This window comes from Mytilus trossulus, unplaced genomic scaffold, assembly GCF_036588685.1.
Source record: "Mytilus trossulus isolate FHL-02 unplaced genomic scaffold, PNRI_Mtr1.1.1.hap1 h1tg000261l__unscaffolded, whole genome shotgun sequence".
NCBI classification, from domain to species: Eukaryota; Metazoa; Mollusca; class Bivalvia; order Mytilida; family Mytilidae; genus Mytilus; species Mytilus trossulus.
In genome coordinates, this window is record NW_026963321.1 from 641876 (window position 1) to 667953 (window position 26078).

Sequence of the window (26078 nt, forward strand, 5' to 3'; positions counted from 1 at the left end):
ACTGGTTTGTGCTTAGCTTATTTTCATTTCAAATACCATAGATGAATATAATAGGACATACAAGGAACAACCAATGCAATGGCATTATGCATATGCAATGTATTTTATAAATTTGGCCAAGCAGTTCTACAGGAAAGCTCCAAGCGATTGTACAGGAAGGCTCCGAGTGATTGAACAGTAAACTTGCAAGCGATTGTACAGTCAATAAATATATCCGACATGGAGAAAATGAATATATTTGAATTTCTACTGGGACAATGACTTTGAAACTTCAGACAGGTAAGACTATATATCAGTAAAGTAACATATGAAAATTCAGGTAGCAAACATTGATTTTTCTAAGTTTATTTGACATTTTTTATTGCTGTTGTGTCACAATTTTGATCGTTATACACGGAGCTCCACCATAGTAAGGAAAACGTTTTGATGCATACATCTTGCTTATCATTTTATTGGTTCATATTTATATAAAGAATGTGTTAGCTACCAAAACTTGAAGCAGAAACGTTATATAATAGTAACATAAGAGTTCATCAAAGTTTCCATCAAGCAACTTGTTATTTTGCAAATGTCGGAGCACTGCTTGACAGTCTCCGAATGACCAAATTATTAGAAAACCGTACAGTTCCGTTCCACACTGTGGGTCTAATACCGGTACATATAAAAAACGAAACATGAGAAACACTTATGAACCACATCAAAAATAGACAACTACTGAACATCTGATTTCTGACTTCAAATATATTATTCATGATAACAGAACAAAGACAGTGAACATGAAATGACTATAATATGGAAATTTTATTCACTTATATTTTAGACATGGTACCATGGCAAAGATGTGTCATGATCGCAAACAAACATTACAGGAATATTTCTGTTATTAATTCCTCGTGATGTTGATTCCCATAAAATCCACAAATCCCTCATGGCTTCATTATAAGTTCTTCCATACATAAGCGGAAATCGTGTATCAGCCATTATCGAGCCTGCGCATGACTTATAGACAGGAGGCCGCGAACCAAATACTAGGCACTTCGCTTTACAAACTCGCCCACATGTATCATACGCTGTAATCAATGCTTCAATGCTGGATTCGTTTGAAGGCCTTTTTATTCCAATATAGGTAAATGAAGACGATACTGGCCGAAAAGGGTCGATTTTGGCATAATCTTTATATCGACCGGAGTAATTTATCCCATCCGACTCAACAAAAACTCTGTCTGGACCTGATGTAATGTGTGAACATCTATCATATACAGCAGGATTGGGTTTGATTTGATTTTTTCCCAGACTTTTGTTGACAGTAGAATTTGATATGTGTATATCATAGTCAATATGCAGGTTCAAACTTTTAATGGGATCTGTACTGGCTCCCGAGGATTGCATGTAGACAACTTTAACTGGCATAAAAACCCATTGATTTATATCACTCTTTCCATTTATAATAAACGAATTTTGATAAGGTATTTCCTTCTTATTTTGACCGACAAAATTATGAAAAGAATGAACAGTTTGTTGGTTGGTTTTTACGGAATTTAACTGATTCTTGTTAATTTCACCAACAACGCTCCTCTTTCCCCTTGTTAATGAAGGATCCGCTGGGGCCACAGGGATAGACCCACCTCTTGTTCTTCCGTCACGGAAAGGAGATACAAACTTTGGTCCTGCTTCTAGTGGTCCAGTCTGTGCAACAGCATTTTGAGCTCTTTCAGGAGTGTCTGCCTCCACTGCGTCCGGTGCTGACACAACTTGTGCAGTAAATCCTGCTATCGAAGCTGCCCCTGCCGCGCCTCTTGCCGCTGGAGCTTGCATTCTCATTTGGGGTGGTGCAACTCGAGATACACAAATTCCGGAATCCGTATTACAAACAAGATCAGGACTGTCTGCGCATCGTGGACATGATGGTGCAGGTTGATATGATCGCAATCGAGCATATCTCGCTGAATATGCTTCCGATGTCCTTACCCTTGGAGCAAAGGGAAATTCTCCGAAGCTCATGAACCTGAAAGGTTCATGTCCTGCAACATTCGTCGGTGGATAGTCTGCTTCTGCATTTGGTATACGACTCCTAAATAGTTCCCATATATAATCTATAAAAGCATGATGACAAAAAAATATCGGGTCATATGCAGCCGATGCTAACGACGCCAGTGTTCCGTCAACCCACACATGTGGGCCGTTGTGGTGTGCTTCTAGACTGTACTGTACTGTACCGGCTGTGCTTGGTTCAACAATTTCTGCATGGCGCGTTCTACTGAGAACAGAAGCAATAGCCTGTTTTGAAATAAGCGTGCCATCGCTTCCGATGTTGCGCAAAATTGGTCTTCCCGGTAAATTTGCAAACGGTCCATTAGTAATAAAACCGAAACCATTTCCAAAATACCTGGCTGTAAATAAAATTGTGTTTACCGGGTCGTCCATTGCAAAGTCCAGAGATGAATCCCAGTAAGGAATAGTTGTTCCAAGAGCCTGTTCTAGTCTGAAAGATAAACACAAGTGTATATTGTAATATGAAACAGTGATGAGGACTAGACAAAATAAGCGTCACATATTATCTCTCTCTATCGATACCGTATTTTCTTATTTTTATTTTTTTGTGATACAACATGGATAAATGAATATCTTTAAAACTAACTGATTGTTTAACGCTTGATAAAGTAGTTAATACATCTAATAAATGGTAATTGATGCTGTTTGCTTGATGTCGCTAGCGTAGAACAATTTTCAAAGAGTCTGGTCAAGTTAGAAGGATAACATCTTCGATAGCCAAGGGTTACGATCCACTCCTGCTCTCTTCGGAAGAGAGCGAGAAGGGTTCTTCGAAAGAGAGAGGGAATGGATCGTAAGCCTTGGCTAGCGAAGATGGAAGGATAAAGACAAAGACAAGTTTGTAAATATATGCCATGCTCATTCAAAACGCGAAACAGAACCGAAAAATTCGATTGCGATTTGAGTTATTTTATTTTGACAACAAATATATCATGTGTTCATATAACGTATAATAATTTACATATTATAAAGAACCAAAAATTATGTTTCGAATTATAATTGGTAAAACATTAAAAAGACCACATCAACTCTAATAACCAGACTCCATATACAAATCCAGACATACATACATACATACAAAGACAAACAATAACAAGCACACATGGTTACAGTTATACCAGTTTTACTTGGTCTTAAACCAAAAAAAAACCCACACCGTTTTTTGTGCAATGGATGTCAACAAGATGTCCGCTATCTTAACCAAGGATATATAAAAAAAGCGCAATTTGGAAATCGGGATCAAAATGTCATAAATTCTACAGAAAGCTAACCATAAGGTAGCTTAGCCTTTGACTGAGTTCTATCACTCAAATAACAAATAAAATCATAAAACAACACTCCTTTCTTGTTTTATGAATTCTGATAAAATTTGTTTGAATTCGGAAGTTTTTGTTAAAGACCGAAACGTAGTTAAATTAATATAAGCTTACATTAGGAGATATATTCTGTGCCAGCCTAAGAAATTCGGGCCTTGATGTGCTGCGCCTAGGGTACTCCCTGAATGGATACCAGCTATAACATCGTAGTTGTTGGTGTCTTGTCTAACGCTCTGGAAATAAATAACTCAAAATAAAATGAAGCGAATTCAAAATAAAACAATTATTTTTTTAATGATTTTGCTAACTCAAAACAATCAGAACAAATACAAAGAGTCTAATTATCGTTTTAAAATATATTTCTTTCTTCAGTTGTATGCTAATTTATTTCTAACATACATGTACGTACGAACGAGTTGCTTTATTTCTGATCTACTTACGAACGAGTTTTTCAGCCTGCGCACGGCTAATGCATATTGACGCCAGTTGTACCGATAAGGCGCCGCTCTCACTTCTCTCCTGACAGGTCCGCCGAATACTTGTCGCTTTTGTCTTGACGGGTCATCCAGTTCTGCTTCCCTCACCACTCCCCGTAACAAAGATGTGATATAATTCCTAACATTCGGATCTGTAATATTTGTAGACCATGTAGCAGTTGTCTCTACAAAGTTGGATATACAGAAACTTTGAATAGTTCTAGCTGGAATTGTTGACGTATTGTCCGACTTCTGATCTAGACAATCGTACAAATTCCTTGGTAAAGGTATCTGTGTCACCAGTCCATCCGTCAAGTGTAATGTGTAGAACGTCTGTATGATCAGAAATATTAGTAGAGTGTCCTGAAAAAATAACGAATATAAAGGTCATTAATTTACATTTAACCGCCTTAAAATCTGTCAATATCAAAATATACGTACTGTTATGAATATTGTAATATTTTAAATTTATCACTTTTGTTTTTGTATGTTTTTGGTTAATTTTCGTATACTGTTTTGTTTTTATTTTATTGTTTATTGTTTGTTTAAACTTGTATTGCCACAAACAATGTAAATGTTTAATGACAATAAATTAAACTGATGTAAAAACATATGCTAAACTAGACTGGCAGTCAAAATATTATTACTTAACTTAAGCTTTGGCTTACTTTTTGATTGCAGTTACTTCCTATGTCCTTAGCGGGATCTATGCATGCACTTTAAATTCATTTGACAAAATTAATATTAAAATATGGTTTTATTAATGTTAATCAGACGCAATTTCACAATAGCACATACAATGATAAGAATTTAATTGTTTCGAATATTACAATTTACCTACCATGGTCTCCGTCTTGTAAGTGCCTCAACGACAGCAGAACAAAGTCGTTAGTCAATATATAATGCTGAAATGATATATGATTTACATATTGTTTACTTTCATCAAGATATAGTAGAAAAAAAGCATTTACACGAAAAATACCGCAGTTAATATACAACTTATGTTCCTACAAAGAATTATCTTGTTCGTACATAAAAACATAAACCATCTTTAGTTTGCTAAAATTCTTACAAGGATAAGGAACTTTGATGGTTGCGACCCAATTGACTGTTTTTATATTGTACGAAAAGTAAAAAAGATTTTTTCAAATGAAAGCTGTTAACTGTCAACGACACGATCCGAACTTATTAACCTTTATTTCAAGTTTTAAACTTTAATTTGCAATGTTTTACTATTATTCAGTCATCAATATGTATATCATCTGATTTTTAAAAAAAGAAAAAAAAGAAGACAGCCGAAACGTTCCGATTGGTTATATTTTGTGTTATATGCTCGGTTATATGGTAACATGAATAGTATAGACATTATGGAGAAATAATCGCCTTACCTCATCCATCCTCTTAAGTGCTGTCGGCATTTCAAGCCCGGATAATGCTTTCCGTTTTACACGGTGTTTAGTTTTTGTCCTTGTTATAGCCCAACTACCCCTCTAAGCGTTGTGCTGTCTGTCTCGACAGTACGTCACCATGTGGTTTTAAGACGTCCACCTTTATATATAAAAAACGAAGATATAGTTTGGTTTTTCCTGTAGCATACATTTATTTTACGATTTAAATTCCCTAAAATAAGCTAATGTCTTGAAGTATCTGTTTTTTTTTCAGTATAATCAGCTACTCCTTTTTACTTTTTTTTCTTTGTCTGACGATTAACTATATGAGATTAGCTTTCTGGGTTTTCAGTGATGCTATTTGTTCAAAGCTTGGGCATGTTGACTTATGCAAGAATATGTTCACACGCCTTGTTGGCCTATGCAATGAATGATGGAGACACTTGCTGCTCCGATATCCTCTACAATTAAACATAGGACACTAGACCGCAATCCCCATGTGCTGTCGCAGTGAGGCTTTGTATGAGTCTTGAATACTAATGTGGAGGCTATGAACTGGTAACATATTTACACACTTAGCTTTCTTTATTTGCCAGAGCATGCTAGCCAGTAGTGGTAAAAGTGTTTATGACTCCAACCAAACTAATTGAGTATACAATCCTGTGTTACAAACCACCAGTTGACGTAGGAATATTGCTACACCGAGAGAACAAAAATCAAAGAATATGTAAATACAAAAATAGATAATATAAGTTTGTAAGATTTAAACATAGTGCGTTTAAAATCAGTGTTTTTATAACCGAAACTACGCACGCGTTTCCCAATGGTCTTTCCCTTAGTCAGTTATAGTCAAAAATAAAAAAAATAATTATTTTTTTCGAATTTTAACTAGACTGGTAATTTGCAAGAAAATTGTTAGTCTTGTACACTTCGACGCTGGTGCGTACACTAGTTTCAGAAATGGTGTGCATCATTTGAAAGTCCTGTACATCTTCTAAAAATTCGTATGCACCGCAACAGTTTTCGAGGATTTTTAAAAACTGGTGCAAACGGAGTTTACAAACTGGTGCTCAGGAGTTTACAATTGGTTCGCACCGTCAAAACTCGTTACATCATTTTGAAAGTCATGTACATCTTCTAAAAATTCGCGCATCTGTTTTGAAATCGTGCGCGTGATTTTTTAAAATCTGGTGCGAACGAAGTTTACAAACTGGTGCTCAGGAGTAAAAAAATTGGTGCGCACCATTTTTTAAAACTCGTCAGTAACAATTTTCGAAGTCGTAAGCCTGTTTTTGAAAATCGCAATCATCAGTTTTTGAAAGTGGCAAGCGCCAGTTTTAAGATGTCGTGTTGATGTTGTGCGCACTAGTCTTAAAATTTCGTGTAAACCAGTTTTGAGAGTAGTGCACACTTCGACGCTGGTGTGCATGACTTACATCACCCGGTGCGCACGACGTTTGAAAATGGTGCACACTAGTTTCAGATATGGTGTGCATCATTTTGAAAGTCATGTACATCTTCTTAAAAATCGCGCATCTGTTTTGAAATCGTGCGCGGGATTTTTTAAAATCTGGTGCGAACGAAGTTTACAAACTGGTGCTCGGGAGTTAAAAAAATGGTGCGAACCATTTTTTAAAACTCGTGAGTAACATTTTTCGAAGTCGCAAGCATGTTTTTGAAAATCGCAATCAACAGTATTTGAAAGTCGCAAGTGCCAGTTTTAAGATGTCGTGTGGATGTTGTTACACCATTTTTTTTTGTCTGGCAAATGAAAATATTTGTAGTTATATGTCACTCCAGTTGTTCCGTAGTATTGAATTCCTTGGTGGAACATTTTACATATGCAAGAGGCTTAATGAAATATTCTTTTTATAGTTGTTCTAAGTAGTACATGTAATATATAATTTTATGATGACCTCAAAACTGCCTTATCATCATTTTTTGCTTTAACATACTTCGAAATATGTTATCATAATTATTTATGACGCATAATATGACTAAATAGATTTGAACATGTAAATGATGTACATACAAGATAAATGTCTGCAATGTTTGTAACTAATAGCTGCGATTTTTGTACATTGTAGTTCGGTGCTCATACGCGGCATTGTGTTGTTGACCCCGGAACAATGGTCTGAAACACATAAACAGAACTACAAGAACATGGATATTACTTTTTTTTAGTTGTAGACTATAGACTATTTAAGAGTTAAATCCATTTTGAATTGATGTAGCCTTAATTCAATGAATCCATTGCATTTGGATCAGAAGATGTTCGAAGCGACTTCAAACTTATTCATGAATATAGATAAACATGTATATACCCACATGTATTAATTGTCTATCTCTGGAATCGCATTGGCTTTGCTCATTGTTGAGGCCGTATGGTGACATATAGTTCTTAATGTCTGTGTCATTTTGGTCTCTTATGGACAGTTGTCTTATTGGCAATCATACCACATCCTCTTTTTTTTTTTTTTTATATTTGACATGGCATCACTACGACTATTGAAGTTATATTTAATATTAATATTATAGAAGATGAGGTCGAGTGGTCTAGAGCGCTGGACATGAGGCTTAGTGATTGGAGCTGTAGTATACCAAGCGTGTAAGCTGGAATCCCGTTTGGGGACAAAAACTCGTCAGCATAAAAATCTAACGCTAACACTATTCGGTTCGATTTTCAAACTTGTTGATGTACCCAACTGGATTTTTTTTTGGTGTTCAAGCTTTATAAACCGGACGAAAAGCGATGTTTGCCGAGCTTTGTTTCTATTGCGTAGTGAGTACAATCACATTTTCCAATTTCGACTCTTTATACATTGCACAATAAATTTTATGATTCATGATGACACGAGGTCCCACAATAAAGTGCACAGGTTAATTTGTTATTGAAATAAAACCTTGAATCGCCATTTTTAGAATAAAGCGCTTCCGCCCCTCATACAAAATGTACTTCGGTCAACGTTTTTACACCCCAATGAAGTTACAAAAAGACCACTTTCGACTTCATCCGTCAACGGAAAAACTCGTCATTCTTGCCATTCTGCTCGTGTGTGAATGATACGTGATATACCTTTATGGCGCTTATCAACGCATTTTACAGGAGTGTTATGATGGGTGTCGCATGTGGATCTCGTGCTAAACCTTTAGGGGTATGTTAGATCACAAACAATTTATGTACGGGTTCGCACAGAATTTTGTTGTGTAGTTTGTGTCTTTTTGGTCGTTTAACGATTCTTCGTCATGGCGTTGTTTGAGTTTATTTTCGACTCACGTTCTTACATGTATTGTATATTTACTATTCTTACAAACATTTTTTTTTGTATCGAAATTTGATATAAAAGAGATGCCATGTTTAATGGTTGTGAGATTAATTTATTTTTGTTTGCTGACATCTTTCAAATTATTCAACTCCTTATGTTATCAATGTGTATAGTAAGAATTTGAGTTATATGCACGATACACTTTATATGATTAATTTAATATAAAAAAGAAGATGTGGTGTTGTGGCCAATGAGACAAGTATCCACAAAAGACCAAAATGACAAACATTAACAACTATAGGTAACCGTACGGCCTTCAACAATGAGCAAATTTAAGTCTGTTAAATGAGAACACTACCAACCAGGTCCAAATAAAGTACAAGGCCTTGACAACGTGCAATATTCATATCATTTGTAAGGTAAAAAATAACAATGTGTAAAAAAAAAAAGGAAAAAAACATCTGCCTGATTTATGACAAAACAATAGACGAAGAAACAAATACATGTGTATGGTTGACAGCACCCAACTGCGAAATGGGACAGTCACATACAGAATGTTGCAGAGTGAAACATATTTGTAAAAGAGTTCAATTATCAACATAGCTGTCCATTTGATAAATTATTCTGATGTAATTTTAAACCAATTAGAAAATAATTTATTTCAAAGTTCAACTTATACACCAACAGGTTTAAAAAAATTGAACGGAAACTCACGTCAGTAGTTTTTAAACTTTTCACAGGAGTTTCTGAAAAATTAGTGAAATCGTTTCCAAGATGTCGTCCGACGTGTTTGTGAGGGGCGGACTGATAGACAACGGTATACCGTTACACATCCCTTAAATGGGATTTGCTCATTGTTGAAGTCCGTTCGGTAACTTATAGTTTTTAATTTTTGTATAATTTGGTCTAATGTGGTGATTTGTGGTGAGTTGTCTTATTGGCAATCATACCACACCTTCTTTTTTTATTATATATAAAATGGTTTATAGTAGTCCTCCTTTGTCTGTACATGCAATTTTAAAGAGTTAAATAAATCTTAACATCAATACATGTATTTGCTTTTATTTGTCAAATAAATGATCACTGCGACACACCTCGTGTCTTCTAATGACACTTTACATCGCCATCAATCAACCCATCGTTTGAAGAAGTGATTTTACATTTTGAAGATGCACTTTTACTGCAATGATAAAATGCACAAGGTCAGTATGTTTTATTTCGACATTCTTGTGTTTTGCTGTTGTCCTTCAATATACAAAAGAAGAACTGATGTGGTATGAATGCTAATGAGACAACTGTCCACAAGATACCAAAATGACACAGAAATGAACAACTATAGGTAATCGTACTGCCTTCAACCATGAGCAAGACCCATACCGCATAGTAATGCTTATTATCAATTATCTCTCTAAGGTTTATTATAAATTTGTAGATTGAAGAACAAGTCGATGATATACCTGGGTACTCGATGTCTAGGTTAAGGGCTATAACTCAATAATAATCATAAATTCTAAGCCACGAGATTTGTTTGTTCTCTTAGTTACAAGTTTGAATCGCTAACTGGCTGTTCTTGGCTCGGGGTAACACAGTTTGGAGAAGAACAAGTTATTCGAATCAAAATAAATTATTTATTATGTTCATATAATATACATATATATATACATTATGTTCAATTGATAAATAAATATACAAATCACAATATTATCTAAACGGTTTAAAACATTATAGTAATACTTCATTAACCTAAGTCTATAAATTTTGCTTAAAAAATATTAATACTTATGGCTTATATTTGATGTAAATAGAACCTAAAATTAATTTAAACAAGGCACCAAGATTAAGCTTTTAGTTTGTTCATATTTGATAAATCTTTTCAGTTATTGTTCATATTTGATAAACTTTCAGTTATTTGTTCATATTTGATAAACTTTCAGTTATTGTTCATATTTGTTGATTGTTCATATTTGATAAACTATTCAGTTGTTGTTCATATTTGATAAACTTTCAGTTATAGTTCATATTTGATTAACTTTCAGTTATTGTTCATATTTGATAAACTACTGACAAGAAGGAGACGACAGGTCAACTGCGGGTGTGTTGAAATCAGCTGGTTCATGGAAGAAAGTATTATGTTGGTAACCTTGGAAACTAGGCTGATAAACAGATTGATGGGCCGCTAGTTGTTGTTGGTATAGTTGCTGTGTATAAAGTTGTTGCTGTTGTATATACTGTTGTTGTTGATGAGCTGCATATAGTTGTTGGTATTGATGTGCTGCATATAGTTGTTGTAGGTACTCCGTGGCATACGGTTGATGATGATGGTTGGCAGTGTAAGACGGTACAGTAGAGAATGGCAGATTTTGCTGGTAGGCTGGTGACTCGCAAGATGGCGGCGTCATACAATAACTAGGAGAAGATGCAGATGGTAGCGAATAACGGTGAGATGAAGACTCTTGTAGGTCACTAGGATGTGAATGGTAAGACGTATCGGTTGGACTTGGTGATGGTATCTCGGACTTAACTGGGAGTAACTGTTCGGATGATTGATGTTGCTGTAGAGCACTAGTAGTGTCCATAATCTGACATAAGGAACGAAGTTGGTCGACTGCGGTTTCTTCAGTAACACCCCATTTAGAAGCTGAGTCTGTAACTAGTTTTGTAAGTGGCGAGCTTTGGTGACGTCTTGTAGTTGTCTTTCGTGTCTTTAGTTTAAGCGTCATCTTGTTGAATGTTGGTGAGGTATCATCTGTCAGAAGTGGTCTGGAGTCATCTACTATCTCAGGAGTTAGAATACGATCTATGCTGAAGTCTGTAGGACGTTTGGTCTGTATGGTGTTATCAGAAGTGATAGCTGTTGAAGAGATAGTGTTGTACTTTGAAGGCAACATAACTTCGGGTACTTTAAGATAGTCATATATAGTTGGCGGCCAGTAAGTTGATCTTGAGACGGCTGTGTCTTGTCGGAGAAGGGCGTTGTAAGGTGCTAGGTGAAGATGAACAGCCCATTTGTTGATACGACCACGTAGACACTTAAAGAAACAAGCACCTGAAGAAAGAGTGTGACGAACTGAATCTTTCCAACCACGATACGTGCCTCGGAAGAATGGAAACATGCTGACAAGTGAAAGATGGATCTCGGACAATGAAAGTGCTTTATCAGGCGACATCTCGATAGCCATGATGATCATGCCAAGATAGGAGTATGGCGGCTTAGGGTGGCGCTGGTAGCTAGGTTTGGTAGTAGCAGACGTCTGATTGCTGAAAAAGTAAAACAAAAATATTTAAAGTGAGAACACATATTTATTTTAAAAAGATGTGACATGATTACCAATGTGACATGGTGTTAGGTGTGATAGCTGGCCGTTAATTTTCTCGTTTTACATTTATCAGTAAGCGGCCTTTTATAGCACACTATACGGTATGTGATTGGTTCATTGTTGAAGGCCGTATAATTGTGACCCATAATTTTTTTATTTCTTTGTCATTTGCTGTCATTATTGATCATTATTCCGACATAAGACACCAAATGACAAAGAAATAAAAAAGTGTTCTTTAAAAGGCCGCTTACTGATAAATGTAAAACGAGAAAATTAACGGCCAGCTATCACACCTCACACCATACAGACCAAACGTCCATTTGTTTATATTTCTATCCCATTGCTTTCGTCATCAAATGTTAATTAACAAATCTTAACCCTCTTTTATTACCTCAATCGGTCTGAGGTCTGATCATTTCCTGTCACTTTTTTTGTCTGCCAATTATTTATCACATTCAATACCGTTCTTAAATTTCGAGTTTAAATTATTTCCAAATTTATTTTAATTAGATGTAAATCACAGCTGTCAATTTTAACATATAACAAAAGTGATTTTATAGTCTCTATTCGGTGAAACTTTATAGACTGGATAGAAGATGTAGTATGATTGCCATTGAGACAATTATCAACCAAAGTCAAAATGCCGTGAAATATAACCCAACTTGAAGTTACAGTATGATTTTTGATAATTTATACAATCCTTGCCGCATTGTTAGTTATAAATGGACCATACATGATAAGATTAGAAAATCAACGACATGACAAGTCACATTTAACGAAAAACACAGACAGCAACCAAGGACAGTTGATTTACATGCATCTCACTGCGGGGAATATTTTCGGGCTTCACCTTCCCTCTGATTTGTGGTAGGAAATGCTAACATAAGAACAAACTAACGATCAGTTGAATCGCTATAAAAAATATAACCCCCTTAAATAAAATTGAATAAAGATGATTTTTTATCAGTATAACTTGATCTCACAAAAATTCTCTCCAAAAAATGATATAATTGCCGATAAGCCAATAAGGTTGGTGTATCATACAACACACCAAATAATGTCGATATTTAAAAGGAGAAAAACGTGTACCATTTATGTTATTACAACGGCTTTCAACAATGAGCAAACTTATTTATCAATTTATATTTAAAAAGAAAATATAAGACAAGAAAAACATCGGTCGGATGTATATTGCATATAGTAACTAAAATCAAAATAATAGAAATCGAACAAATGTCTGGTTGAACGAGGTCTAAGGCTTGATCGTTTGCAACTACTAGCGTATAGTTTGGACATCTGTCTGACTATTGAAACATGTTTATCCTTGTTAAGGAGGCTCGCGGGTATAAGATTTTCATAAAAAACATTTATTTTTCCTTACTAATTTTATTAATTACCGTTAGTAGTTGTTACCGTAGTTACTTAATCGTATGGTACAAAAATCATTCCAAAAATTCAATACGTGTTGGCCCCAAGTGACTTTTAAAATGGAGATATCGTCGAAAGAAAAAGCTCTAAATTATCTCCCTTTGGTGCAAAAATGCATAAAAAAATGAAATATCTTTAATAACTCATCGGTAACCTATTTTTTTTATTGTTGTGTACGAATAAGCTGTATGTGCGATTTATGTAATTTAGTTGCTTTTTTATTCCGATATTACCGCTATTTCTCAAATAAGTTCAACAGAAAAAAAGGACATTAACAAAAATGTATGATTCTTTCGCAGGCAGATTGTGAACGTAAATAATCGGTGACCCCGTTTAGTATAAGATAAAGTTCATTTATAGAAAAATGTAGCGAATTGCTATATTAAATAAAAAAATTGATTTGGACCCGCGAGCCCCATTAAGTTGGGTTGCTGCCTCTTTAAAAATTATCCCAAATAAATTATTTTATTAAATATAAAGCTAGGATAACTAACCTCTTTACACTTTCTAAACTTTGGATAGTTGATACAGTTGTAGCAGAGATGTCAGAGTTGTCAGATTGGCCTCCATCAGAGACCATAGTCATGTATTGATGATGTGACGCCATAACTCTTTGACTGTAAAAAAGAATATAATTTTATTATAATTAATATTAAGCAGGTTAACAGTGTAAGAACTGACATGGTATTAGCATTGGGGATCTAAAACTGAATAGCGCATCGTACAGCTAGTTATCTTTTTACAAAAAAAAGTAACTGTAATCAAACGCGAATATTGTTGTAAGTTTTAAAGTTTCCATATAATGAATCTAAATATACATTTGTTATAGGTTAGTTATTTTTTTAGTTAAATCGATGTACAAAACAGAAAGAAAAATAATAATTAAGTGAGGTCATGTCTAATTGAAAGTTTATTTTTTAATTAAGATGATGAAAATGCTTCTCATAAAAATAGATATATAGGTCCATTTTTGTTTGTTTGTATATTTCAATCCAAAAAGGACTACAGAATATTCATTATAACAGATTTCAACAATTTATTATTATGTTCATATGAGTTGCTGTGAAAATTAAATTATTAATCAACCAACAGAACGAACGTTAAACATCTGTTAAAACACAACACTGGTTTAAGTAGAGAATACCAGTGTTGTGTTTTAACAGATGTTTAACGTTCGTTCTGTTGGTTGATTAATAATTTAATTTTCCCTCTTTTTGAAAAACACTCGGAAAAAAGTACAAACATGGAGCGTTGATAGTGTTAGCCTTTGTAAGATATTAAGACTTTGTGTCTTTTGTCTTAGTCCTTAGTCTTAAGATATAAATTTAGAGGAAGGTAATGGTCATACCTCCTTTATTGTCAGTGAATATTATTAGACTTATAACTTCAGACCAATACATGTGTTTGACTTTGAAAAAAGAAATGGAGAATGTGTTACCTTGGACAAATGCCCCCGCTTCCATATCACAGTATAAGGGGATATAACTCAAACGATAAAATTGACGCTACCCAAATAAGTTCTTAATCCAGTTCTTGGGTTATACATATTGTGTATAGGTCTCATTATTTTTGGTTAAGACAAACTAAAGTTACAGAACGGAACTTTTGCAATTTGTCGAATTATAAAGGGGAATAACTCAATAATGATTAAAGAGACAGCACCCAAATTCAACAATCTGCATTTTGTGGTAACTAAAAAGCATTGTGTATATGTTTCATAACATTCTGTTGAGGCAAATTTATCAAATAAGAGAATGGAGCTAAAAAATATGCATTTTTTCATTTGTAATGGGGCATAACTCTTGAACGGTTAGAGTGACGCTACCAAAATTAAAACTTGATCTGTATTTTGTAATAATAATAATTGTGTATAAGTTTGATAACATTTTGGTAAGGCAAACTTAAGTTTAAGAACGGAAACTAAAAATTTTGCAATTCTATAAATATTACTGTTGAATTGTTTCACATTTTTCATGTCAATGCATTTCGTAGTCGACTCTACACTGTGTGTGTTTTTCCGAGCCTTATTGAAGGTCGTCAGGTAATCTATGATTTCTTATATCCACTTATGGAAATCTGGTTGATATTTGTCTCATTGGCAATCATATCACACGTCCCTTTTAATATTCTGATGACTCTTTTGCTGCGATTATAAGTTTGCATAATTTATACTGACAAATGTCAAATACATTTTGCGATTCATAAATGGTAAAGCATAAATTCAGATTACAAAAGTCTTCTGCTCTAGAAGTGTAGCATGTAAATGGGGACATGCGACTTAAATCTTTGTAAACATATAAAATGTACGCATACCTTGCAATTCTGACGAGTTCGTCTGTACTACTGTTGGATGACTCACTAAATGGTGACACTGGTGGCAGCAAGGACATAGTTGGAATCTCTTGACGAAGCATTATATCTGCAAAACAAAGAAAAACGAATAAATTTCATGAGATATTAAAGATGAAGGATGGGGTTTTTACGTTCCGCAACATATTAAATGCATATTCAGGAAGAGAACATGTTAATCTTATTGGTTAATAATTTCTATTTTCTACTAAACACGGTGAGTTTTAACGGGCTAGTTCACAAGATATAACAATCTACAGAAAGACTAGCCAACCTAACCGGACACATAATTATGACTTTAAAACAGGCCAGTCTTTACTATTACTTCTGAATGCTGCGTCATAAGCGAAGTCCTTGGTTTGATCCGGTCTGGATTTTACCCCACAACTCCATAATCAAACAAGCTGAGCAGACCCCACATACTCGGTGATTGCATGGTTAGTAAATAAGTAAACGGGAGGAAAGTCACAGAACAAAAATACTCACAGGAAAAACAGTCACAAATTTGTTAAGACAAATAGCCTCAAAAATAATATATAGATAAAGGAAGATGTGGTGTGAGTGCCAATGAGACAACTTCCCATCCAAATAACAATTTAAAAAAAAGTATAATAAAAAAATAGCAGGCGTGGATGAGTATCAATACATCCCAACGTCGTAAACAAAAAGATATAAACATGTGAAAGCTCTCTCACAGGCAAATAACCAATAACTTAAATATATAAGGGCATACACAGTGACTACAAGCACGGGACACATTCTACTGCATCCACACAGTACGAGTAACACACCCTGCAGTAAATAGATATAGGAAGATACATTTGTTTTAATAGATAAAACAAAAATCTTTAAATATTTACTTTTTTATACATACTACATGTAACAACATTCATTTTACAGTCCAGGAAATTGTTCATTAGACTTGATAAATAAAGGTTAATTAAATTTACACCATGCAAAGGATGACAACTTGGTACCATGAAGTGCTTAAGAACCATGCCACTTTGACATTTTGTTTTCTTAACAATAATTGATATTTTTTTTATATTTAATAAATAAATTTAGTTGACAAAGTAGCACTATATAAAATATTACAAGAAAAGTTTTTTTTTTTAAATAAGTGTTAATTTCTGTAAAGGAAAAAAATTATTGAACTTAAGATTTTTCCTGTGACTTTTTGTATGTTGATTTTCTGTTCTACATTCAGTAAATGTATGCAAACCATATAGTTATGAATGTACCAAACCCGTTGATATCATAATATGAGAATTATCTTATATAGATTCATAAAAGATCTCTGCTTGAATTTTATGAGTTAAGTTAAAAAATAAAATAATTACATCTAAAATATTTATCTACTTGTTATAATGAAGCATGAATAACAACTTTATATACTACGACATGAATGGCAGACATCTTCTGTATAATTTGACGATTTTTGTTTTTTTGGTAGCCCCATTACATCTTATCCCTTTAAGTTACATCATTGAAATGACACGGAAATTAGTAACAATTAGTCATAGGACTGCATTCAACCATGAGTAGAATCCATACCACCTATAAAAGGCACCGACATTACAAATGGAAATCTAACGGTCTAGCGACACACGACAACAACTTTATTACTGGCTCCTGACTTGGACAAGTACATAATGTGGCAGTGTTTGACATGTTTGCGGTTGTTCCACCATCCCGTTACAAAGGGCCATTCCATTCCAGTTAATTTCTGACAGGTAGGGATGGATGGGGAGATTTTTCTTTATACGTATCAGAAAAAAAAACATCATGAAAAACTACCTATCAGATCTAAAAAAAAGAAGACCCATCAGATGTAGAGTTTCTGTTCATACTGGGTGGATGGGCTTTCATGGGGAAAAATGACCTATCAGAATTTTTTACTGCAAGGACTGTATCCATCAGAATTGTAAACCCTATACCAGATAATGCATGATACGAAAATTTAAGGGCAGCACATGTTTAAAAATTAAATGTAATAATGACATATCAGACCGACAAAAAGACGAAAAAAAACCAACTAACAAAAAAACTCAATTAACAAAGGGATAAAGAACCGGTTCTAAAAGAGTTTTTAACAAGTGTACAGATTTAAAAAAAAAATATATATAAGAAATTTTAGAAAAAATAAATTAAAAAAGTACGTCACAGTTCGCATGTACTGAATGATAGTTTAAAACCCAGAAATGACTTATAAACAGTCCGGCATCCAAGAATAACATATTACACATTCAATTGACTAGGAAAAAAGACATCAGAATCTATCCCAAAAAACCATGACCTATTGCCATGCCAAAATTAAAATATCAAGAGGATGAAGGTTCTAAAAGGGGTCTTACTGAACCTACTCCTTTACAGGCATTTAATATCAAAATAGAGATAATTTTATCGGTACTTTTATCCCTGATATTTATTTTATGTAGCGAATGGCACTGTATGAAATAAACATCATGAAAAAAACAGAAAAACGTAACCCTACGTTTAATCTGTTTTGAAGGGGATAAATGGTCGGACATTGCTATTCAACTCGAATAAAAAGAATTTGTTTTGAAATTTCCTGATTATTGCACGAGGCGGAAGTGGGAGCTTTGTACAAATTACTAGTGTAAGAATTATCTACTTTCGACATGGGGATTGCTCTGGAATTCCCTTTTTTATGATAAATTAAAAAGATAACGACAATATTTCGTGCATGGGACACATAATTTGATCATCTTGATCCGTTTTTTTTAATTCCCGTCTTTTCGAAAGAAAAAAAAATCGACATTACGTCATCGCTAAATTATGATCGTTCGGTAGATTTTTTACGATATTCAGAATATCACAAAACTAAAATTGTAACGCGGGACAACGAAATCATATTCATAAGTAAAGGTTTTATTGAGTTTTACTTAATGAAAATGGTATGTCACATATACAAAATGGCATTCAGATTCTGAAAGTAGAGTTTTTAAAAAAGCTTTAGAATATCAATTTTTATGTTTATAGATTAATAAGACGAATGTGTCTTGTCCGTGATTTCACCGTTACAACAGTAACGTGCGACGTTTCATGAATGTCTCATTGGAACTCATACCACATCTTCTTATATATCCATAATTTATACAAAATCTACAGCTTGTAGTGTGAACAAAGTCCTGTTACCAAAATCATAATATAGATTTCAGTTTTTAATACAGAAAGCCTAAAATTCATCTAAATGAAGGTGAGCGATACTTAATAACGAATATATTGCGTTGATACAAAAAATGAAGGTATAGTCTTGACAGAGATAATAGCTTTTTTTCAATTATAATTTACTTTGGAATGATTAATGATATGATCCAAACAATTCCAACATTTTGACCAAATTAAAACAATTGTTTTTTATTCTGTGTTTGAAAAGTAATGTTTGACATTGTCTTATCGGGGCCTTTTATATATATAGCTGACTATGCGGTATGGGCTTTGTTCATTGTTGAAGGCCGTACGGTGACTTATAGTTGTTAATGTCTGTGTCATTTTGGTCTCTTGTGGACAGTTGTCTCATTGGAAATCATATCACATCTTCTTTTTTTTATATAAAAGAAATTTAGATTTTCAATGATGATCACACTAGGTACTTCTTCGGTTCGCCATCTTAGAACACGTTCATACATATAATCATTGTCTCATTTTAACATTCATAAGAATTAAAAGCATTTATCTTTATCATAATATTCGTATAGTTTTAGGATTTGTGATTTGTTAAAACTTGATCACATGTTCATTTGAATTTACTCAGTTTGCGAGCCAATACTATTGTGTTTAGCTTTTCGTAGGGCCGGCCTAGCATATTGCACAGAGCATACGCGGCAAGTTATTGAAAAACATTCTAGAAATTTACAATGTTAATTATTATATAAGAACAATTGTTGCCTTTAGTGGATGATAATCCGATGATTTATCGACCTCAGTCAATATGCTTCGTTTTGGTCCATAAAACCTCGTATATAATCATCTTACTGTTAGTAAAAGATTGTATTATAACATAAATCTGTGAATAAAGAAACACTCGTTTGGCGCCAGTTTGACTGACATTATGTCACCACGGGGCCAATAAGAGCTGAATATAAGGTATTGGTTTTGTTTATTGTTGAAAGCCGTAATTTCGAACCTAAGGGCATACAGGTACGCCTTTTGGTCACAAGAGGAAAGTTTTTTGTCGTACCACATCGTGTCATGTTTATATAGACCCTTTAACAATTTAAAGCGGCTTTTTGTAATGTAGAGGTTCTTTTTATAACTGTCTTTGACCTTTCCCTTTGACCTCAAGTGGCTAAAATTTGATAGAATATAAAAAAACGATTTACGCGTATCTGATGCTATCTTTTTAAATATATTATTTTTTTGATAAGCAATTTTTAAAAATGAGAAGTTTTTAAAGAATGATAAAGTATAACAAAACATAAATGTCAATTGATTCATGACCAGCACCAAATATAACATGATATTTAGGCCTGAATTGATCAAACTGAACTAGTATGCATATTTGTTTTTGGGCCAGCCGAAGGACGCCTACGGGTGCGGGAGTTTCTCGCTGCATTAAAGACCCATTGGTGGCCTTTGCCTGTTGTCTGCTCTATGGTCGGGTTGTTGTCGCTTTGACATTTTTTCCATTTCCATTCTCAATTTTAATATTTAATTTTAAAAGTCTATAATGGATTAGGTATGAGTTCTAAATCAGGCGGTCTATAATTTTATTCTATAGATTTTCAAAATATGACATTTGCGCTAAATTTTAATCTTCAAAAGTAATACGGAATTCAAGATCTTGTCGGGTAAACATGGTCGATCATGGTCTTAGTATACTAAATCAATCTAACGAAATCCTACTTTTGATTTAATCTTAGATTTTATGTCATTTGAGACCAAAAGAGGGACGAAAGAAAACAAAAGGACATTTAAACTCAAATTTAGATTGCCCGGCGAAAATAAAAGACAACGCCATTGCACACAAACACACAACATAGAAAATATTTTATTTTTCGGAATACAGAATTCGTGTTTATTTTGAATAGATCAGTTATTATGCATAATAATCCTTCTCTTTTATGTTAGTAACTTTAAGCTTATGAATAACAAATGGTACAAAAAGGCATGTTGTTGCCGAAAATAATAGTACTCAGTCGTATGGAACATAGATAAATCAAGAATGAACTTTGCCACTATTACTAGTAATATGAATTTAAAAAAAAGAATGCATGTCGGTGTAAAAAATTATCTCAGAAGTAATAAACAGTGCATTTTGCGTTCTTTTTTTACTTTGGTTGGGCATGTTTGCGTAAAATGCAAACTCTATAAGTCTGACATGAGAAAGGTGGATGTTATGCTAACAATATTAATGATATAATCATACAAGGGGAAAGCTAAGCCGAAGATATTATAACTCTTTTTAGGGGAATCGTATACTTTTCTAGGCGTAAATGATGCTAGGTATTTTGAGTTGTGATACTTCAGGAAACAGGTTTACGAATACAGATTTCTCCTAAATTAACATTATCAAAATGCTCGAAAATAAACTTTTACTTTTTAATGAAATATAAAAGCATCTATAAGTGAATTATGACTATTCCCTTTATGCCGAAGGTGAACTTTTGAAATGCTGTTTTCTGTTAGTTTTGGCAGAAATTGAAATTTCGTTTTTTAATGAAATTTGTGTTTTTTCACTCAGTAATACATTTTCCTTGTATCTGATTTACAATTTACAAGACTTGTAACCGAAATTATAAAAAAAAAATAAGCTAGCTTATTCGATTTTGACTATGAGACAGTTACTTACCGACGCGTACGCATTTGTTTTCTACGTTTAAACGACAAAAAGACAAACGCTCTAGAAAAATATTTTATCAATGGAAATTGACTATGTATGTGCAAATAAAGAAGGCTGTTACTCATTCAAATTACTTCTTATGCTTTTTAATGTCTATATACACGAAAAAGACTTCTTTGTTTAAATGAATAATCTATTAATAAAATGCTTAAATGATAAAGTTACTGTTATTCATATGAGCAAAACAAAGATAACTAATTAACATATAAAAAAGATGTGGTATGATTGCCAATGAGACAACTGTCCACAAGAGACCAACATGGCACAGACATTATAGGTCACCGCACGGCCTTCGACAATGAACAAAGCCCATACCGCATAGTCAGCTATAAAAGGCCCCAATAAGACAATGTAAAACAATTCAAACGAGATAACTAACGTCCTTATTTCTATTAAAAAAAATGAACGAAAAACAAATATGTAATACATAAACAAACGACAACCACAGAATTACAGGCTCTTGACTTGGGACAGGCGCATTATACATTTATTATGTGGCGGGGTTAAACATGTTTACGGGATCCCAACCCTCCCTCTAACCTGGGACAGTGGTATAACAGAATAACATAAGAACGAACTATAAAAATCAGTTGAAAAAGGCTTAACGTATCATGTAGACAAAAATACAAGTGGACGTGGCCGGGTACTTTTACATCCCGACACAAAAAGACACAATGAACAGATCTGAGAGTACTCACATGTACATTTATTTATTCAAATGTAATACTATTTATCGCGCAAATCAAAGATTTGTACATTACTATGCAAATCCTTGCGGAAACATTATACCCGTCTTATTTCAAATTGGCGCAGATTTTTTATCTCCCTTATCACGATACTATCTTGTCCAGAAGTAAAATAAGTCATATATTTCCCCCAACACATTTCGTCGGTATATTTTTTTAATGCACTCATGTTTTACTTTTTAAAAGCGACTTTAATTTTGCGTTTTTTTCCTTCAATTTTTAATACGGTTAATACGGTTATTATTTCACTATGTATGGTTTATTACTAACAAGGGGTAAGATCATATAAACGTAGATGCTAAAAAAATAATTAAATGTCTAAAATGCGTTTTTGTCGTAGATATATGAAATATGAACCATATGGGAACAGTATATCTAAATGTATCTATTTGTTCTTGGCAGGACCTTAAATCGGATCTCCATAAACTAATATTTAAATTTGAATTAAAAAAACATGCATAATGCAAAAATCTACAACGTCAAGAAAATCATTTACTAATAGTAGAATTATTGTTTAACGAAGACGTAACTTGTCTGTCCACAGAATATGGCATACGGCCGAGAAATTTTGTTTAGTCATATTTTAGCAAACCTTCTTGAAAAAAAAAGGTGGAGCGAAAAGGCGCTTTCTTTTTTATTGTGTAGTAACTAAATGTGACACAGCTTAAATAGTACACTTTCAATTGTACACAAAAATACTTGATTCGAAGAATTCTAATTAAATAAAATTTTGAGTCTAAAATTTTAAAACAAAGATTAACCTAGATTAAGCATTAAATTAGTGAAGTTGAAGCTACGCGGATTATTCAGTGTGGACCACATTTTTTATGTTATTTCCTCATCGACAAAAGAAATAATATTAAAGTTGTTCCTCCATTAGAAAAGAAAAAAGAAAAAAATAGAATTACGTCTGAGACTATTACCGTCTTTCACGTTTTAGACTCAGATAAGTTACCGAAAAGTATACAATTCATTTAAGGAGGCTCGCGGGTACAAAAATTTCGGCAAAAAATTAAGCTTTTTTTTTTCATTATAAATTTAATTGTTTCACTATTATGGTATGGTACAAAAATCAACTAAAAAAATATTCGGCTTGACCCAAATGACTTTTTATCATTATAAAAGCTCCAAATTATCTCCCTTTGGTGCAAACATGCCTTTTTGGGCATTAATATTGAAATATCTTATTTTTACTCATCGGTGACCTATATTTTTTATTATTGTTTTCAAATAAACTATACATAAACTAAATAATTTCAAAATTTTAGCGATTTCTGTAATTTGATTTCTTTTTTTATTTCGATATTAGCTTTATTTCTCCAATTAGATCAACAGAAAAAAAATGTATGCTTCTTTCGGAGGCAGCTTCAATGAACGGTGACCCCATATATTTATTTCATTTTTCTGTTAATATGATAGTATTCATTTATTTATAGAGAAATGCTATATTAGCAAAAAAAAAAAGATTTATACCCGCGAGCCTCCTTAATATTAGGAAAACGGATTATAGCTACTTAATTCTTATTTGATTTGCACTTCTGTTTGCATTATGGAAGGATTTTGTGTTTGTACCTTTAGAATGAGTGCATATGAAAATTAATGATGGAAGAAATGATTTTTTTTATATATCAAGTGTACCTTTACATTTTACTGGAAAAAAAGAAATTAAACGCTTCAGGACGAGAACAAAACTTTCTAGTAGATGAAAATTCAAATTTCAATATTTTTGATGTTGTCATCAGATTGCATTGTATTTGGGTGCACTTTTTTAAAATCAAAATTTGAAAAATATATTATTCGCCGTATTGTCTTCCCAAATGAAAATATAAAATATAGAATTACAAGGTACCTACTATAACACAGTATTCTTAAATGTATATAAATATGTTCATAGAATTATAATCTTAATAGTAAAACCAGGGAAATATAAAACCAAACAACATATGACCGAGTGTACATAACATCTAAACTTCAATATAGAAATAATAAAATGCAGTACTTACATATTTCTGTGTAAGTCTTTAGGTCTTTAGAATTGGAATGAACTGATATTTGGTTGATTCTGTTTATATGGTCTATCTCCGTGTCATCAACCATGGGGAAGCCACACCCTTTAATATTTTACAGCCACACCGTCGGATATTCCGTGTCAGGTACAGGCTATTGTATATTAGTGTATTAGTGAAGTAGGGTCCCAGTAATTAAGGGTTTCAATATACAGGTGTGACAAGTGAAAGGGAAAGGATTTTTGTGAATGACAATGTGTTTTGACTACAATTAAATATTTAAAGTATGGAAAATGAATTAAATGAATTAATAATTATTTTGTTATTTGTAAAACAAAATAAGATTCAATTCATTAAAAAATAAAAAAAAAAAAAAAAGTATTTAAGGTTTTTCTCTTTGAAGATTTGAATTTCAAATCTAAAAATGCTTATCTTATATAATTATTATAATCAAGAATTTGATAGATATAAAGGAAATAGGTTTCGAAAAATTTAAGGAAATTTCATTTGAAAACTTATCTTTTTTTCGTATCAACTAAATATACAGAAATGGGATTAAGACTTAAAGAGACATTTTATATATTAAAATGTAAGAATAGCATTCTTTATATGGTATTTGAAATTTCACTGTTTTATCACTGGCGAAATAAAAAAAACCCCAAATTAACCAATAAGTCATTGTGTCCTTGAAGATAGTTAATTCACAGAAAGTTAATTCATAGAAATTCAATAATGCTTTATATAGTCTTACTTCTGGCATAAAAATCCTTGAACATCCGAATAAAAAAGTTCACTATCAACGTGTATATGACTTCTTGAACGACAACAATTGTTAAATAAAATCAATATTTTTTTCGTGAGAAATAATTCCCCCCTCATATTATAAACAATTTCAGGTCCTTTGGGCACTTATCAAACTCTTTTGTGGTCCTTTGTGCATGAAGGAGGTCCTTTTTTTTTTAGAAACCGCATTTTTTCTCGAAATTACCAATTTGCTAGGATGCTGCTTAATTGACGATAATAAGTTTTGCTTCATAATTAAAAATGTAAATATAGTTTAAAAATGAAAAGCAAAAGGTCGAAGTCTGCTGCACTAAGTTGTTTCACTAACAGGGTCAACATCAAAATTTTATTCCTTAATTTAAATGTAAAATAGCCTGACTTTCATCATACATTTAACATATTGTTTCTCAATTTCAAGTATATTTAAGGGGTAAATACTCAAAATTTACCCCAATCTCTCAAAATAAAGGGTTTTGGCTGTTATTTTATGTCTCGTTAAGAAATAAACCATACTATTAAAAAATTTACATGCAAACACTGGATTTTGAAACTATGAATTTAATTAAAGATTCACATATTTTTTGAAAAAATGCCCACGTGTGAAATTAAATCAGCGAATCTGGCCAAACCAAATGTGTTATTTTACGCAAATATTTTTGAAGTCAATTGCTAAGTCTGAATGAACACACCCTTATTTGTAGATTTTGTTTATTTGCACTGTGCTTAGGCAAGGAGCCCACTGGGGGATCTAGAAACGCTCCAGTCACGCTTCATTGAATCCCAAAATAAGCAACCAATTTTTTCCCGAAAAAGGGGGGGATGGCCGACCACCCCTAAATTCGCCTCTGGAGTCATACTGTATACTGCACTTTCTTTCAGAAAAAAAAGATAAGCTATCAAATATTCAACACAAGTATCGAGTGCATCGTAAGAGAGACCATAATCTTTAGTTAACTTATACAGCAATAAAGACGTTTAAATTAGGCAGAACATAAAAGCTGACAATGGTGATTTCCTATCGAGTTTTGTCGGTATATAAATCATAAACAGAATTACATTAGGACAAATGTTGCCATTAAAATAAA

At 33.1% G+C, this 26078-nt stretch overlaps 2 protein-coding genes across 2 annotated transcripts; both read right to left on the bottom strand.

The window, feature by feature from the left end:
- Positions 1 to 793: 793 nt before the first annotated feature.
- LOC134701710 (tyrosinase-like protein 1) lies at positions 794 to 5262 on the bottom strand. Its single transcript, XM_063562842.1, has 4 exons — positions 5233 to 5262; positions 3809 to 4207; positions 3483 to 3601; positions 794 to 2482 (listed from the first exon to the last, which is right to left on the bottom strand). The coding sequence occupies exons 1-4, from the start codon at positions 5260 to 5262 to the stop codon at positions 817 to 819; spliced, it is 2214 nt and encodes a 737-aa protein (XP_063418912.1). The 3' UTR covers positions 794 to 816.
- A 5293-nt stretch (positions 5263 to 10555) lies between these two features.
- LOC134701711 (forkhead box protein H1-like) lies at positions 10556 to 24225 on the bottom strand. Its single transcript, XM_063562843.1, has 4 exons — positions 24208 to 24225; positions 15557 to 15662; positions 13738 to 13860; positions 10556 to 11756 (listed from the first exon to the last, which is right to left on the bottom strand). The coding sequence occupies exons 2-4, from the start codon at positions 15655 to 15657 to the stop codon at positions 10556 to 10558; spliced, it is 1425 nt and encodes a 474-aa protein (XP_063418913.1). The 5' UTR covers positions 15658 to 15662; positions 24208 to 24225.
- Positions 24226 to 26078: the final 1853 nt, after the last annotated feature.

What these genes read in the sequence shown, in the direction of transcription:
- LOC134701710 (XM_063562842.1), bottom strand. Translation starts at nt 5,262, where the DNA reads ATGCCGACAGCACTTAAGAGGATGGATGAG. An exon ending in GCAGGCTGAAAAACTCGTTC is followed by an intron (nt 3,602 to 3,808) that starts GTAAGTAGATCA and finishes ATTTATTTCCAG; the next exon opens with AGCGTTAGACAAGACACCAA. An exon ending in CACAGAATATATCTCCTAAT is followed by an intron (nt 2,483 to 3,482) that starts GTAAGCTTATAT and finishes TTTATCTTTCAG; the next exon opens with ACTAGAACAGGCTCTTGGAA.
- LOC134701711 (XM_063562843.1), bottom strand. Translation starts at nt 15,657, where the DNA reads ATGCTTCGTCAAGAGATTCCAACTATGTCCTTGCTGCCACCAGTGTCA. An exon ending in GAACTCGTCAGAATTGCAAG is followed by an intron (nt 13,861 to 15,556) that starts GTATGCGTACAT and finishes TCTTTTTTACAG; the next exon opens with TCAAAGAGTTATGGCGTCAC. An exon ending in AGTTTAGAAAGTGTAAAGAG is followed by an intron (nt 11,757 to 13,737) that starts GTTAGTTATCCT and finishes TTACTTTTTCAG; the next exon opens with CAATCAGACGTCTGCTACTA.